Source organism: Oncorhynchus kisutch, linkage group LG3 (assembly GCF_002021735.2).
Source record: "Oncorhynchus kisutch isolate 150728-3 linkage group LG3, Okis_V2, whole genome shotgun sequence".
Lineage (NCBI taxonomy): Eukaryota > Metazoa > Chordata > Actinopteri > Salmoniformes > Salmonidae > Oncorhynchus > Oncorhynchus kisutch.
In genome coordinates, this window is record NC_034176.2 from 59,240,617 (window position 1) to 59,257,115 (window position 16,499).

The following is a 16,499-nucleotide window of genomic DNA, read 5'->3' on the forward strand; positions in this document are numbered from 1 at the left end:
CATTGGCTGAGCCGAAAACAAAGTGTGGGAATACGTCTCCCATTGGCTAAATTACTGTCTGCAGGAGTGTTAGCGCAAATATTTAGACGGAGATCCAATTATTACAATGTGATATAGGCAAATATATTATGAGTAGAACATTTGATGCTGAATTCCTTTCGTTAATAAATATGCTGTTGTTATTTTCAGCAACAAGTACGCAAACAGACGTCGATGGCTGGTAGGCGTGGTGGTGTCTGCCAATTTTGACGCGAAAGGCATGTTTTTGTGTGATAACTCGACTGGAGAAGTTTGCTTTTTACTCTCTCGTTGGCAGTCACGAACATTAGTTAGTTACCGGAAATTGAAAGTTAAATGTTTACTAAACTTGCATCTAAAATGAGTATAACCTCTGCAAGAGTTTCACGGTGAGTCTGTAAAACGATCATATTAGCTAGCTAGTATACTTGGGACAGGATCATAGTTCAATCAACATGTACCATTGACTTTAGGTAGCTAACTAACCTGCTTGCCAACAGTTGTTATTATTCAGCTGCTTGATAAACTTCTTGATATAGTTTCCTAAACTCTGCATCTACATTACAGCCAAGCAGATGAGTACGTGCGGTTATCCCTGGTTAAATGTACAGGACTCGGAATTACGACGGGTACAAGTAAAGCAGTAATTTACCTAGAACTGGTAGCAACATCAATGAAGTTACCTCTGGACAAAGTACGTTTTTGTTGTTGTTTTGCATTAGCTTTGATGACAAGGCATCTCACCTGTTAATCAAATAACCAAATGCCCTGGTGTTGCTCAGGTAACGTGCCCTATGAATGCTGTTTTTGTGCTATTCCTCAGGAATATGACTTCAAATTATCCGGGTTGAACAAGAAGCAGTATCAAAGCAATCTGAAGGCCTGAGATTGAATGCATGCTTGGCCTCGAGTCTCACCTAGGAGTCCTTAACCTTCAAATATTTTGTCAACTACTATTTTTGGCAAGTCTTCTCTCCTGAACAAGACACCGTCCTGAATATCATACATTTGTCAATGTAAATATGTTAATTTAATAAGATGAATCCATGTTTGTGTTCCAGGTATGAAGCAAGCCTTCCTGCTGCTCAGTAAAAAGATGTGGACCTGTCAAAACCACTCTTCACTACAGCTGCTTTGAACGCTGCATGCGAGTGAGTGTTACAGTATGTCTGTTACTGTTTATCCATAAACCATTCAACCTGATTGTTAATGAAACCTAATCACTATCCCCATGAACATCTCTCCAGATGTTTGAAGATCAAAGTGGATAGGAAGCTGTTAGCATCATCTGGTGCTAAAAAGGGAATCTTTGACAGGCTGTGCACCCAGCTCCAGAAACTGGGACAGGACATCTGCAGTAAGTCTGCTGTCAAATGATAAAGGGGTTTGACCAACATATGGTGGGAAATGGGTGAAAGCCCAGGGAGGGCCTTTGGATTTAAAAATGTACTTCCGAGCAATCACGTTCTGTTGACTAACAATACCTTTTTTTTTTGTGACATACGCTTCTGAAAGCTGGGGTTTGAAATATTGTGGCCTTTTTCATAGTGGCTATTTGTACTTTTGCCCCTGGTGTGTGGGTTTTTACTTTCCTGGGTGAAAAGAGAATCTAGGTCATTCCTCTCTCTCATTGTTGTCGTGGTTACCGCCTGGTGGGAGAGAGTGGATGTTCTATTTTAGGACTGAAAACTTCAGTGAGTTGGTCTCCCAATCAGGGATGTCCCGATCGTGGCATACAACATGCCTATTACAATCAATCTCAGAATGTCGTAGCTATGATCTTTAAGTATCTCTTGATATTTCTTTTCCCCAATAGAAGAAGCCACTCCACTGAAGAATCTAGTTAAAATGGCACAGAAAAGACTAACACTCATAGAATATAGAACAAAGAGGAAGGTAAGTGTGACCAAATAATAACCAGACCAAATTCCTGATTATGTCCTTAGAAAAGTGTAACTCTTAATCTTTGCTGTATTGCGGGGTTAAAACTGTGTTGGGGGGGAATATGTTGTGCTGTCTATCAAGGCCGACGTCTCAAAAGCAGCAGAAAGAGGACTCTGAGGAGTGCACTACACAGGATTACGAAGAGTGGAAGCCGAAGAATCTTGGAAAATGCACTTAAAGCCAATACATAAGTTAATTTGATAGCCAGCTCAGCCATAAAGTGGAAATGTTTTCACGACCTTGGGCTTGTGATCAGTGAAAATGCTGTCTACAGTGCTGAGTAGTGAGGCTGGAGCTCTTGTTTTCTTTGCATGTGAACTCTTAATGAGCAGGTACACGTCTAGTAATGAAGCACATGCGCTTACTTCAGCTTTTGGAGAAAGTTACCTGAAAGGTGTTTTTATTAGTTTTATTTTTTTATCATTGTTTATTGTTTCAACCATGCTTGTTTTATGCTATAAGCCTTAGCCTTCTAAGCAAGCATGATGTGTTTGTATTCCATACAGTACTTTGCCTTTTCTGCCCCTCAGTGGCGGTGTATGAGACTTACTTTAAGAGAATTCTGCTGTGCTGTTGCTGGTCAATGTGTTGGATTTGTACAGTTAAGATTAACATTCTGTGGCCTTTTGGCGTTCACAATTTATGGTGGACGATAGACAGTCTTACCAGTTGGGATTAGCAACTGTTTTTATTTAGACAGACCACAGTATGAGTTGGAAATGGTTCTAATAGTTTTTTTTTCACCATTCATTTTTCCATTTAGGATTTTAGAACTACTTCCTATGTTTTGATAACCACACATCTCTCTCATCAATAATTAGCATTGCGAATGAGTAAATTGCGGTGACTATATTACTGACTCCCCTCTGTGAGAATTACACAGCTATCAAAACGTCACGCCAAGGTAAGCCTATATCTAACACACAATTTAATTAGAATTGTCATTCAAGTGGCGCAGCGGTCTAAAGCACTGCATCTCAGTGCTAGAGGTGTCACTACAGACCCTGGTTTGATTTCAGGCTGTATCACAACCGTCTGTGATTGGGAGTCCCATAGGGCGGTGCATAATTGGCAAGGCATCATCCGAGTTAGGGTTTGGCCGTCAATGGAAATAAGAATTTCTTCTTAACTGACTTGCCTAGTTAAATTTTTTACATTCACAATGTGAAAAATGAATGGTGGAAAAACCAAAAACCATTTGTGTTTATGGGTGTTATGGCAATTCCACTGTGCCAGACTATTGACAATAGTATAAGTCTGGCCATTTGTAGCTTCAATTATTTTAATGAATTAACATTTATAGTCATTGAGTTATTCTTGATGAGTTCAAGTGGAGGTGGGGACACTCACAAAATAATGCTATATGGGAACACTACTGTCAGTCAGGTTGGGTAGCATGCAAGCAAGTAGCCCATTCAAAGCCTTCATAGAAGGAAAGATTGACAAGACAAGGTCATCTGTGTCATTTGTAAAGATTCACTTACCATATTAAATAAACCAAAAATGAAAGCCTTGTGAATAATGTGATTTGTGATTTCAACGTGATGTACATTCAGCAAAGCAGTTCAAACATATGTCAGTAAGAGTTGTCATTAAATAAACAATTACACCGAAGTAAGTAGTAGGCTACCTGCTTGAAGCGCATTGAGCCTAGGGTAATTTAGTAAGCACTAAACAGGAAGACCGCACAAAGTTGTGCACTGTACAGTATAAAAAGTGATTAGAATACTACAGTACACTTCAATGTCCATTGCAATTTGCATACCAATGCCAGACACTGTTGCCGATCACGTTCTGTTGCCTCAGTCCAACTAGCATAAATGGCAGGAATGCCTGCCATGGAGGTACAACTACTCAGTCTTTGACAGTCTTCTCACTGCTATACAGTGTTTATGGGATGATTCTGGCGAAACCTCTTCAGCCTGTTGGCTGCAGCAACCACATAGAAGTGTTTCTGCAAGGAAGTAGAATTGAATTTAGATCACTTTCCTATCAAAAAATATATATATATTATTCAGACAATTAACTGTAACACAGATGAAATGTGTAGACCTATGATGGCAACATGTGTAACAGGCTTCAGTCCTCACCTTCCACTGTTTGTGAGCGGCCAGGTAGCGCTGGAGCTTGACTTGGGACTTGAGCCGAACCTGGTGCAATTTGGCTTTATCCTCCAGATTGTTCAGCCATGCATGCTTCATGCAGCCAGTTGCACTGAGTCGACTGCTACAATACAGACCCAGGATAGGAGTATCAGTACACATAGGTCTACGGACAAAATGGACATTCATCAAAGGAATTGGTTGACTATAATTTTACACAATGTGATATAACTTTCTAAACCGCATTAATCCTTTCTGTTTATAAACAAGAGTTTTCAATGCCGCTGCCATTATGGGGTGGAAAAGTTCTCTAACCCATGCCTCATCTAATGCTGGTAGCCTATCATGAAATAGCTGCTGCTAACAGCAGGGATGTACCCATTCCCTGGAAAGAAAAGTAGCCTACAGAGGGAGGCTAATGATGAACCCACCATGGCTGAAAGTGGGTGTTGGGGTGAATAACACACGACTAAGTGCCCCGATTTAGCAATGACCAGATCATTAACGGTGACACAGCACAGAAAGAACAACAAGGAGGTTGTTGCCATCTGCAATCCGGGCTGTCGTTGTTTCCTGCCAGCTGATCACTCAGTGAACAGTCCAGTGTGGAAGCATACACACAACTCACTCAGGCCCTGGCAGTGTTGTTTGCATTTAAATGTGACTCAAATGTGCTACTTTCTATTGACCTTCTGTTTATTCAACTCATTTGGATTTCATGGCACATATTCAAATAACCCATTTAGACAAATGGCAAAATGAACCATCAACAGTCTGATTGTGATTCGGTGGCAATGAGGTGCATTCAGTTGGAATATTCCTGCCTTACATAAACAATAGGCCTTTTCATTTTACTAAATGAGATGGTGCTACAGCCATGATTGAGTGGGGAAAACAATATAAACTAGCACCAACTTCAAACATCTGCTATCTGAGCAGCTAACCGATCGCTGCAGCTGTACATAGTCTATCGGTAAATAGCCCACCCAATTTACCTACCTCATCCCCATACTGTTTATATTTATTTACTTTTCTGCTCTTTTGCACCCCAGTATCTCTACCTGTACATGACCATCTGATCATTTATCACTCCAGTGTTAATCTGCAAAATTGTAATTATTCGCCTACCCCCTCATGCCTTTTGCACACAATGTATAGAGACTCTTTTTTTTTCTACTGTGTTATTGGCTTGTTAATTGTTTACTCCATGTGTAATTCTGTGTTGTTGTCTGTTCACACTGCTATGCTTTATCTTGGCCAGGTCGCAGTTGTAAATGAGAACTTGTTCTCAACTAGCCTACCTGGTTAAATAAAGGTGAAATAAAATAAATAAATAAACGTCCCTTTTTCAGGACCTTGTCTTTCAAAGATAATTTGTAAAAATCCAAATAACTTCACAGATCTTCATTGTAAAGGGTTTAAACACTGTTTCCCATGCTTGTTCAATGAACCATAAACAATTAATGAACATGCACCTGTGGAATGGTCATTAATTATTTATTTATTTAATTTCACCTTTATTTAACCAGGTAGGCTAGTTGAGAACAAGTTCTCGTTTACAACTGCGACCTGGCCAAGATAAAGCATAGCAGTGTGAACAGACAACACAGAGTTACACATGGAGTAAACAATTAACAAGTCAATAACACAGTAGAAGAAAAAAAAGAGAGTCTATATACATTGTGTGCAAAAGGCATGAGGAGGTAGGCGAATAATTACAAATTTGCAGATTAACACTGGAGTGATAAATGATCAGATGGTCATGTACAGGTAGAGTTACTGGTGTGCAAAATAGCAGAAAAGTAAATAAATATAAACAGTATGGGGATGAGGTAGGTAAATTGGCTGGGCTATTTACCGATTAAGACACTAACGGCTTACAGATGGTAGGCAATTAAGGTCACAGTTATGAAAACGTAAGACACTAAAGAGGCCTTTCTACTGACTCTGGAAAAACACCAAAAGAAAGATGCCCAGGTGTCCCTGCTCATCTGCGTGAACGTGCCTTAGGCATGCTGCAAGGAGGCATGAGGATTGCAGATGTGGCCAGGGCAATAAATTGCAATGTCCGTACTGTACTGTGAGATGCCTAAGACAGCGCTACAGGGAGACAGGACGGACAGCTGATCATCCTCACAGCGGCACACCACGTGTAACAACACCTGCACAGGATCGGTACATCCGAACATCACACCTGAGGGACAGGTACAGGACGGCAACAACAACTGCCCGAGGTTCACCAGGAACGCACAATCCCTCCGTCGGTGCTCAGACTGTCCGCAATAGGCTGAGAGAGGCTGGACTGAGGGCTTGTTGTAAGTCCTCCCCAGACATCACCGGCAACGTCGCCTATGGGCACAAACCAACTGTTGCTGGACCAGACAGGACTGGCAAAAAGTGCTCTTCACTGACAAGTCGAGTTTTTGTCTCACAGGGGGTGATGGTCGGATTTGCATTTGTCGTCAAAGGAATGAGCGTTACATTGAGGCCTGTACTCTGGAGCGGGATCGATTTGTAGGAGGAGGATCTGTCATGGTCTGGGGCGGTGTGTCACAGCATCATCGGACTGAGCTTGTTGTCATTGCAGGCAATCTTAACGCTGTGGATTACAGGGACGACATCCTCCCCCCTCATGTGGTACCCTTCCTGCAGGCTCATCCTGACATGACCCTCCAGCTCCTTTACAATGCCACCAGCCATACTGCTCGTTCTGACAGGAACGTCAGTGTTCTGCCATGGCCAGCGAAGAGCCCAGATCTCAATCCCATTGAGCACATCTGGGACCTGTTGGATCAGAGGGTGAGGGCTAGGGCCACTCCCCCCCCAAAAGTCCCGGAACTTGCAGGTGCCTTGGTGGAAGTGGGGTAACATCTCACAACAAGAACTGGCAAATCTGGTGCAGTCCACGAGGAGGAGATGCACTGCAGTACTTAATGCAGCTGGGGCCACACCAGATACTGACTGTTACTTTTGACCCCCCCTTTGTTCAGGGACACATTATTCAATTTCTGTTAGTACACATGTCGGTGGAACTTGATCAGTTTATGTGTCAGTTGTTGAATCTCATGTTCATACAAATATTTACACATGTTAAGTTTGCTGAAAATAAACACAGTTGACAGTGAGAGGACGTTTATTTTTTTGCTGAGTTTAGATGAATAGAACATGAATTGTAAGGAAGATGTAGTATACATACCATTTAGTTGGAATCAGCAGTCTGGTAACAAAGTCCTTAGCTTCCTCTGTGACATTCTCAAATGCCTCTGAATCAAAATCCCAGTTGGCATGAAGGATGTTGTTCATAGTCTCTGCATCGTTGTCCCCCAGGAATGGAGACAGTCCACTCAGACTATTAAAACAGGGAGATATTATTGGTTAGTCACATTTTCATACTGTCCTTCTATACATTCACTCATTAGAAAGACAAAGCAGTCATCAAAGTCATGATGCTACAGAGAGCTTTGCCTCAGTGTCCTGTTGCATGGAATGAGAGTATGGGCCAGTAATGTAAATACAAAGTTTGAGAATATGAATCTTAGACCCATACTGTACCACACTTCAACACAAAGACTGTGGGCAATGGCTATGAAGGTGCAGATGTACATGCCACGTTCCAGAGAAATTGAAACAAAACACACTCCCATGCTGATGCTTACTCTAAATCGAATAGAATAATTAAATTAGGACCATGGAGCCCTGGGTAGTGCTAGGTATTCAGGCAAGCTGGCGGCATAGTAGGACAGCCACACTTTCTTATTTTGAGCGAACCCTCCTAAATCTCCTTGGACAGCTGTCCGGTTATTAGCATGAATTGAATCGTCCGGGTCCTGAGAAAAGACAGGCGACCATTGGGATGCACACAGTTCATTCAGGGCCATGGTTGAGGCTGACAGGCAACATTGCGATGGGGCAGCAGTGGGTATGAATTTAGTCATAGCTGAACAGTCCTAGTGTGAGTGACAAGAGACAAACGTGCGTTTACAGATGGGTGGCAAGCATGTTTTCAGTGGCTAGGATACCATTGGTTGACCCTTTACAACAGATCAGATCCTCATGTTACGCCAGAGGAGACTGGTGGGAGGAGCTATAGGAGGACAGGCTCATTGTAATGGCTGGAATGGAATTCATGGAATGGAGTCAAGCATGTGGTTTCCACATGTTTGATATTGTTCCATTTATTGCATTCCAGCCATTACAATGAGCCCATCCTCCTATAGCTCCTCCCATCAGCCTCCACTGTGTTACAAGGTATGACTGATGCTGCTGCCGAGCAAGAGGTGTGTGGTGAGTGTATTTGTCAAGCGGAGGTGTTTCTCTCTCTGTGTGTGTGGTAATACTCACAGCATATAAGTAATGACTCCTACACTCCACATGTCCGTTGGGAATGAGACAAAGTCGTAGTTGACCACCTCAGGAGCCAGAAATTCTGGAGTGCCAAAATTGACCTTTAGTTTCTCTCTGGGTCTATACCTGAGGGGAGACAAGCACATTTGAACAATGGGAACATAAAGATCTCACCTATTACAACAGAGCGTCATGGGTGAAGGCTCGGAGTTACAGAGATGGCCTACTTTTCACCAAACTGTCTACTGGGTGACTGTTACCATGACTACCTCATTGGCTAGTCAATTGAGGATGATAGAAAAAGGGAGATGTCAATAGATGAGATTTGTAGATTAAAACAGCTCTCGTCACTTAATGGAGAAAATATTGAGAAACTTACTTTCTGGCCAGACCAAAGTCTATTATCTTGATCTGGTTCCCTGTGGAGTTGACACAAAGAATGTTCTCTGGCTGAGAGGAAATAAGGAGAGCATGTAAGAATCCTCACACCAGGGTGATACGTAATATAATTAAAATCCATGTCAAACTAACAAGTATTGCAGTATATTCTATGTATAGTATATGATTTCTACCTTGAGGTCTAAATGGAGAATGTATTGCTGATGGAGGTACTGTACCCCCTCACAGATCTGTCTCATAAACACGATGGCATCCAGCTCTGTCAGCTGGTAGTTCTCGTCAACGATCCGGTCAAACAACTCACCACCGTCCACACTGCAAAGACAGGGAGCTGGTCAGTGCCGTAAAAGTGATATTGTTCTACTGTGCAAGAAGCAAAAGAGGAAATTGAGTGGCATAGAGTTTAATTCCACTAAAACAATGCTTTGTAGCCTGGAACAGTGTTTGCCGTACCCACATGAAATGCAGATAGGTGGTGCTATTAGAGTTGCAATTTCTAAATACTGACTTTATGAGAATAATGACTTACTACTCCATAATAAGCGTAAGGTTTGTTCGTGACTCAAAGGCATCATAAAGCTGAATCAGGTTCACATGGTTAAGTTGGTTCATCACCCCTATTTCATTCTTCACTTCATCCTGTGTTACCCGGTGGGAGGAAGGAGAGAGAGAGAATAAGGAAATAAGAGAAGAGAGAGCAGGAAGTCACACAACCTCAGCAAAATGAAAATCACAATCTATCACATTTCATGATTTTAGAAGAAAATAAATCTAACCACTCTGGAGGGTGCTTACGCCCATATCAATTGTATGTATATGGCACTATACCTTAAACACATTAATTGAACAATGTATTATGCAGACCTGGGTTCAAATCAATGATGAATATATACCCTGGATTGCTGATGCTATGTATTGGCCAGTGAGAGGCTTTGAAGCCACCGGTCGGCCATATTGGCACACTCCAGTAGGCACAGTCCTCCATAGGAATGAATTGAATTCTACAGTATTTCAATTAAATGTTCAAGGTCAAAATTACATGTATTTAAGTATTTTTGTTGTTGTAGTGGGAACAGTGACATTAGTAATCTACATTTTTTTACTATAATTTTAAAGTAAACATGAAGGTGTCTGTAATAAAATAAATGTGGCAAAACGAACGTAGACGTTAATAAATGCATATCTATAGCTTCCAAAATATTTTTTACAATGGTGGGGGAGTGCTAAAACGGAGGCATGGTGACTTCAACACACCACCCCCTATCAGTCATCTAATAATGTGACATCAAATCAAAATCAAATTTATTTATATAGCCCTTCGTACATCAGCTGATATCGCAAAGTGCTGTACAGAAACCCAGCCTAGAACCCCAAACAGCATGCAATGCAGGTGTAGAAGCACGGTGGCTAGGAAAAACTCCCTAGAAAGGCCAATACCTAGGAAGAAACCTAGAGAGGAACCAGGCTATGTGGGGTGGCCAGTCCTCTTCTGGCTGTGCCGGGTGGAGACCTCAATCAACTACTTATGAATAGCCTACTATTTTAAAGTATTTTCAAATACATCATTTCAAATTCCTAACCGACCTGGGTTAAATGCATGGGAGTGTATTTGAGTCAGTGTATTTTACTGTTTTCAAATACATGCCAATACGTTCCAAGCTTATTTCCAAATACATTCCAATATTCAAATACTCGTCTCTTACAGTAAAAAAATATATATTTGATAGTATTTGAAATACCCTAAAAAAGTACTTGAACCCTGGTATTATTCCACTAAGAAACAAATGAAAATTGGATATTTCTGATATGTATGAGTACATAAGAGCAATTTGCCATGGAAATCCCGTAATTACCTCTGAACAAAATGAGTACATGACATATTGGACATAAGAAACATCGTACTTTGCTCAGTGTATGGTTGAGTGTCTCAGAGTTTTTGATTGATTAAAAATACATTATTAATCACAAATTCAATACCAGCTTTCTGTTGTACTCATTCAGTGTGTCAATAAAGGCAAGGTCAAAAGAAAACCAAAGTTAGAAAATTAAAACAGTTCTTATAAAGAGTGTGGTGATTAGTAGGTGCAATTCGAGTCACATGTTGAAGGCGAAGGATGTGAAATTAACCTCGACGGGAGCCGTGGTGGATTTTGGTTAAGAGAAGAGACACAGGTGCATGCTGTATGTAAATATGTGCTCTTTAAAAGTGCAATAACCAGAAATCAATCCCCCATTTCCTGGTTGCTACAATTGTAATAGTTCGTCTACTTTCAGTTTATGTGACAAAACAAGTAATGCATAGTGTACAATCATTGTACCATCTAAACTGCTGTGAATTATATTTTCAATAACCAAAAATATTGTATTTTCAGCTGTTGGAAGCTGTTTTAGAGCCAAAATTAAAACACGCAAAAATGAAACTTATGAACGGGAAGTATAGAAATAGCACACATAGAACAGTTCTACCGCTTCTTATGCCAGGTGGACACTACATGACTTTCAAAATCCAAACATCGCTGAACCTCTCACATTAAACAACTGTCTTTCCTGTGTTTATTTGTCTTGCTTGCGCACACTAATCGATCTGGCACATATGGTGTGTCACACACTACAAGATTCTTCACTTGGTCATGAGGATTCTTCATACCACCACGCTGTCTCGTGAAAACAATGACATGATGATGTGATTCGATTGTTAACATAGCTAGAATGAGCTGTGGCTCAAAGAAGCCTCCGAAAAGCTTTCAGACAGACATTCACGCTTGCCATACAGAGCTGACATTTGTAGCCAACATTTTGAAATGAATAACATTGCTTCTGAACTTCATAGCTGTAACGATTTTACACTTTAGCTTTGGTCAAAGGCAAGTACAAATGCATAACACCCTGCGTCCCACTGCTGGCTTGCCTCTGAAGCTAAGCAGGGTCGGTCCTGTTCGGTCCTTGGATGCAATACCAGATGCTGCTGAAGTGGTGTTGGAGGGCCAGTAGGAGGTCTTTCCTCTGGTCTAAAAAAAATCCCCAGGGCAGTGATTGGGGACATTGCCCTTTGTAGGGTGCCATCTTTTGGATGGGATGTTAAATGGGTGTCCTGACTCTCTGTGGTCACTAAAGATCCCATTGCACTTATTGTAAGAGTAGGGGTGTTAACCCTGGTGTCCTGGCTAAATTCCCAATCTGGCCCTCATACCATCATGTCCACCTAATCATCCCCAGCTTCCATTTGGCTCATTCATTCCCCTGTAACTATTCTTGAGGTTTTTGCTGTAAATGTGTTCTCAGTCAACTTACCTGGTAAAATAAGGGATAATAAATAAAACACTAGTAGTAGTCATGGCTCCTGCAGGAGAGTACACACAAACCCGTTCGAAAATATTGGGACGTTTGGGACTGCTCAACGGCGAGATCGGTAGCCCTCAGATTGTTTCTCTGACCCGCTCACGTTAAATGAGACTCTGTGACGGCCGCATGCCCAAGTAGGCAACGACATTGGGATTTTGTCTCTGATCTCCAACAACTTGTCTGGGATAGCTAAATCGGTGTGAAAATTGTGTACTGTACACCCGGCTTTAAACTTGATGTCAATGAAAATAACAGATCAATAATTCTGATTTCTATGTGAATATGGTCAGTTCACCCCAAAAGTTAGATATTGCGACTTTAATTTCATTGCATAGTATTTTTTTAATATTTTTAGATAGAGAGAGCTGTGTGTGTGTGTGTGTGTGTGCGTGTGTGTGTGTGCGTGTGTGTGTGTGTGTGTGAGTGTGTGTGTGTGTGTGTGTGTGTGTGTGTGTGTGTGTGTGTGTGTGTGTGTGTGTGTGTGTGTGTGTGTGTGTGTGTGTGTGTGTGTGTGTGTGTGTGTGTGTGTGTGTGTGTGTGTGTGTGTGGTGTGTGTGTGTACCCGTGCGTGTTTGTAAGTGTGACTAGCTCTTCAATCTGCGGCTAGAGAATGACTCACATTGAACCTCATAAATAAACTTAGAGAGAGGTCAGGGTGGGTGTGTAAGGTTGGAGTCAGAGAGAGGAGGGGTTCAAAGACCACAGGTCTGTTGTTGTATATCCACTTACTCTCTCCCTCATTCCCTTTACTTTGATCAACTTCGCAGCGAGGATTAGGCCCGACGACAGTTCTGCGCACTTATGGACCTGCCCAAAACGTCCCCTGTGGAAACAAAGACACTTATGAGTGCATAGATACTTTACATACACTACCGTTCTTATTTTTTTTGTCCATTAAAATAACATCAAATTGATAAGAAATACAGTGTAGACATTGTTAATGATGTAAATGACTATTGAAGCTGGAAATGGCAGGTTTTTTATGGAATATCTACATAGGCGTACAGAGGCCATCAGCAACCATCACTCCTGTGTTCCAATAGCTAATCCAAGTTTAACATTTTAAACGGCTAATTGATCATTAGAAAACCCTTTTGCAATTATGTTAGCACAGCTGAAAACTGTTGTTCTGATTAATATTTGTTCATAGACATTTATGAACATACATCCTAGCCGCGCAAGCACAGACTCAACGTTGTATTCTCAGAATCCGTGCTTCAGGTTATGTAGAACCTTTAAAATGATAGAAGTCAAGGCTACATACACCCCGACAAAGGCACCAAAGAGCACAGCACAGACCCACAAGCAGTCAATCTTGAGGGGTATCCTTTGCGTTGACCTCAGTCAGGGCTTTGCAGACATTCCCCAAGAACCTGTTTTACTCCTCTGGTTTCATTGGAGGTATATCATCATCCGCCACACATGGAGAGTTTACTAAGCCAACTTTTTTATGTAGCGAGAGAGCGCCTCTACTCTACATGGACCATGGAGATTTTAAAAAGCCCCTATGCAAATGGCCACTCAACACCTGCCCAAAATAAAACCCTGTCCATGACAAGCATAAAATAAGCCCATGCTTATTTGCAGACTCTGTGGGGGATTAGCCATGTCTGCGTTGCCAGTTGTTCAGATCTGCTGCTGCTACGTACTATCTCTCCTTGCTTTGCCCATTGCCTTGTATCATGCTATACTGCACAGTCTGTCAGTCTGCTAGCCCTGTTTATCTGCTAATGCTGCACCTGGTTACCACTGCTGCAGCAAGCTGCTCCTCTTGTGTTTTCTACATCGTTGCTGTCAGTCAACATCATTGGGTAGATGCCAACCTGACAGTCTATTTATAGCAGTAGAATAACAGTTGGTAACCCTCACTTACAGTAAGTATGTTGTGTTGGGGGGGGGGTAACAATAATGGGAATAATATATGCAACACCACAGTCTGTGTGTGCGGTAAACACATTCTCGTTGCCCTTAAGAATTAGGACTCACCCTCCAAGAACCGCGTTAGGCTTTACAGCGTAATAAGAGCCCATCGGGACTTGCTTGGCACTCACAATGCGGTGCTCAAAGGGGGCGGGCAAGGGTGGGCAGTCATCTGGAAGAGAAGACCACCGGAGCATGATTTATTATATGCTTGGTGGTATGGGTAATGATCTGTGGACTTATTGGAAGATTGACAGACCACGAGGTGCATATTTCATACTGCATTTCACCCAGTAACATAGCGCTGTGAAATCCATATTGTGATGAAAATGACATTGATATTGCACTTCTTACCTATGACCAATAGTTGTGCATCCAGGCCTGCCGCCTGTGCAGCTGCTGTAGGGTTTTTAACAACTAAAGAGGGAGTTGGCTGAGGGATAACTGGTTTTGCAGAGTATTTCACTGTCTCAGACTCTGGTTGAGGTGGAACAGGTTTGTGCTGCTCTGTGGCCGCCACCAGCTCAGGCTGGACCTGAGGGACAATCGTTGCGGACTCTGGTTTGGTGACCACATCCAGTGGGCTTGTTAGCGCACTGCTGCACGGGGTTGGTGGTGTTACAATGATAACAGGTTCCTGAGGACTGACTGCAGCCTTTGTAAAGTCCTCTTCAGGGAGGGGGTCATCCTTGGAAGGAAGAGAAACACTTTCAGGGGCTTGCTCCAGCGGTTGCTCCTCAGTGGTGGAGATAGGTGGCTGTGATACAGTGGGCCCTGGACCTTTTGGAACCTCGGTCTCCTTGACTTTGATGTACTGACTGTCTAACTCACTGCTCACCGAAATCATGGTCACATCAGGAGTCCTAGCAACACAGTAACATTACAAAACAGTCAACGTTTGAAAAATGCATAGACCTACACTTTTTCTTCATTACTGAAACAGAATATACATGTAACTAATGAAACCAACGTGACAGCAATATATTAGATTGCATTTTAGATTAGGGTGTGTTTATCAGTCACATGTACAGGGACGCAGATGTAATTGCAGGGTACAGTGAAAATATTATGCTCCAGGCTCCAAGAGCGCAGGTCAAAATATAGATAGCTTTTTTTTTTTTTTTTACCTTTATTTAACCAGGCAAGTCAGTTAAGAACAAATCTTATTTTCAATGACGGCCTAGGAACAGTGGGTTAACTGCCTGTTCAGGGGCAGAACGACAGATTTGTACCATGTCAGCTCGGGGATTTGAACTTGCAACCTTGCGGTTACTAGTCCACTAGGCTAACCTGTCCCCCCCCCTATCACTCATATTGTTACTATGAGTAGTGGGATACTGATTCTCAGTACCCCCCCATTCAATTACCCCCCATTCTTGGAATGCCACTTAGAGTAGGCATGTAAAAATTGGCAACAACAGAAGGACCCTTTGATGTTCTTTATCCCCTTTAGCATGTACCTCGTGTTGCTCACCCTACTCCGAGTGAGAGCCCACTGCCACTTGAAACCCTTTCATTAGAGACATGAAAAGGCAGCAGTGGGTTTTAGCTTGAGGATAATTTATTAAATCCCCCTGTGCTTTCACATTTCTAGCTGAAAGTGTACGTCAGTGATTGCAGGTGCTTTGTTAGATCTCTTTGATGACAATTGATGTCAACTCAACAGATCCACCTGTTACGCTTTTCATAACCCTGTTGGGAGTAATGGTACGGCTATTTGTTGACAGCAACAAAAAAAGCACTTAATAACAAGAGAGATTGCACTTTGGATAACAGGCATTTTCTATTGGTTAAGAATCAGTGACAGCCTACCTCCTCAGCTCAGAGAGCACTTCGATGGTGACCTCCACCTGAGCTACGACCACATCAGGGGCAAAGGTCTGGACTCTGGTGGGCTCTCTGCTCTTTAAGGTGACCTCTTTGGGCTTGCGAGAGCCTTTACTACCCCAATCACTATTGGTAGATGGGAATATGGCCTCCTCGACTGCAGGGCCCTCTGTGAGAGATTCGGATAACCTGCAGGGATCAGGCTCAGGAGGAGTTGGGACTTCCACTCCATGGTCTGCGGCCTTCGCTTCCTTTACAGGGAGCTCTACCGCCTTCTTGTCACCTGTGGGAGAACAGCAGCATATTTACCAAAAGGAATTAGCTCAAGTAATCACTCATTTGCTTATAGAATCCCCACCCACTCACATTAACTTTGCAGAAAATATCCAGGCAGTTGTCAGTAACTGGTCAACATTGACTGAAAGCACCTTAAAACGCATTTGATGTAAGAAATGGGATATACATTACCAGTCAAAAGTTTGGACACACCTACTCATTCAAGGGTTTCTCTTTATTTGTACTATTTTCTACCATTGTAGAACAATAGTGAAGACATCAACAGTATGAAATAACACATGTGGAATCATGTAGTAACCAAAAAAA

General features: G+C 42.2%; 1 protein-coding gene and 2 long non-coding RNA genes across 6 annotated transcripts in view; 2 read left to right on the top strand and 1 right to left on the bottom strand.

Moving 5' to 3' along the window:
- The first annotated feature begins 3 nt into the window (after positions 1-3).
- Positions 4-977, top strand: LOC116358322 (uncharacterized). The gene is made up of 3 exons (XR_004206217.1): positions 4-407; positions 586-712; positions 842-977. It is a non-coding gene; the product is annotated as an uncharacterized LOC116358322 (long non-coding RNA).
- A 101-nt stretch (positions 978-1,078) lies between these two features.
- Positions 1,079-3,481, top strand: LOC109886200 (uncharacterized). 2 transcript variants are annotated; one of them, XR_004206215.1, is made up of 4 exons: positions 1,079-1,169; positions 1,266-1,375; positions 1,835-1,914; positions 2,044-3,481. It is a non-coding gene; the product is annotated as an uncharacterized LOC109886200 (long non-coding RNA). The 2 variants fall into 2 exon arrangements; XR_004206213.1 differs by having other exon boundaries at positions 1,835-3,481.
- LOC109886180 (myosin light chain kinase 3-like) overlaps positions 3,195-16,499 on the bottom strand; it is a 33,491-nt gene continuing 20,186 nt past the window's right edge. Inside the window, exons 3-14 of one of the 3 annotated variants that reach the window (XM_031809583.1) lie at positions 15,882-16,179; positions 14,908-14,932; positions 14,424-14,757; positions 14,136-14,241; positions 12,879-12,972; positions 9,337-9,446; positions 8,981-9,122; positions 8,788-8,858; positions 8,406-8,534; positions 7,261-7,413; positions 4,053-4,188; positions 3,240-3,916 (exon numbers count right to left, since the gene is read on the bottom strand). In XM_031809583.1, the coding sequence (XP_031665443.1) occupies positions 3,842-3,916; positions 4,053-4,188; positions 7,261-7,413; positions 8,406-8,534; positions 8,788-8,858; positions 8,981-9,122; positions 9,337-9,446; positions 12,879-12,972; positions 14,136-14,241; positions 14,424-14,757; positions 14,908-14,932; positions 15,882-16,179 (1,673 nt within the window). In that variant the 3' untranslated portion in view covers positions 3,240-3,841. Of the gene's footprint in view, positions 3,917-4,052; positions 4,189-7,260; positions 7,414-8,405; positions 8,535-8,787; positions 8,859-8,980; positions 9,123-9,336; positions 9,447-12,878; positions 12,973-14,135; positions 14,242-14,423; positions 14,933-15,881; positions 16,180-16,499 lie in introns of all 3 variants that reach the window. The other 2 variants (XM_020477929.2, XM_020477922.2) reach the window with 2 other exon arrangements.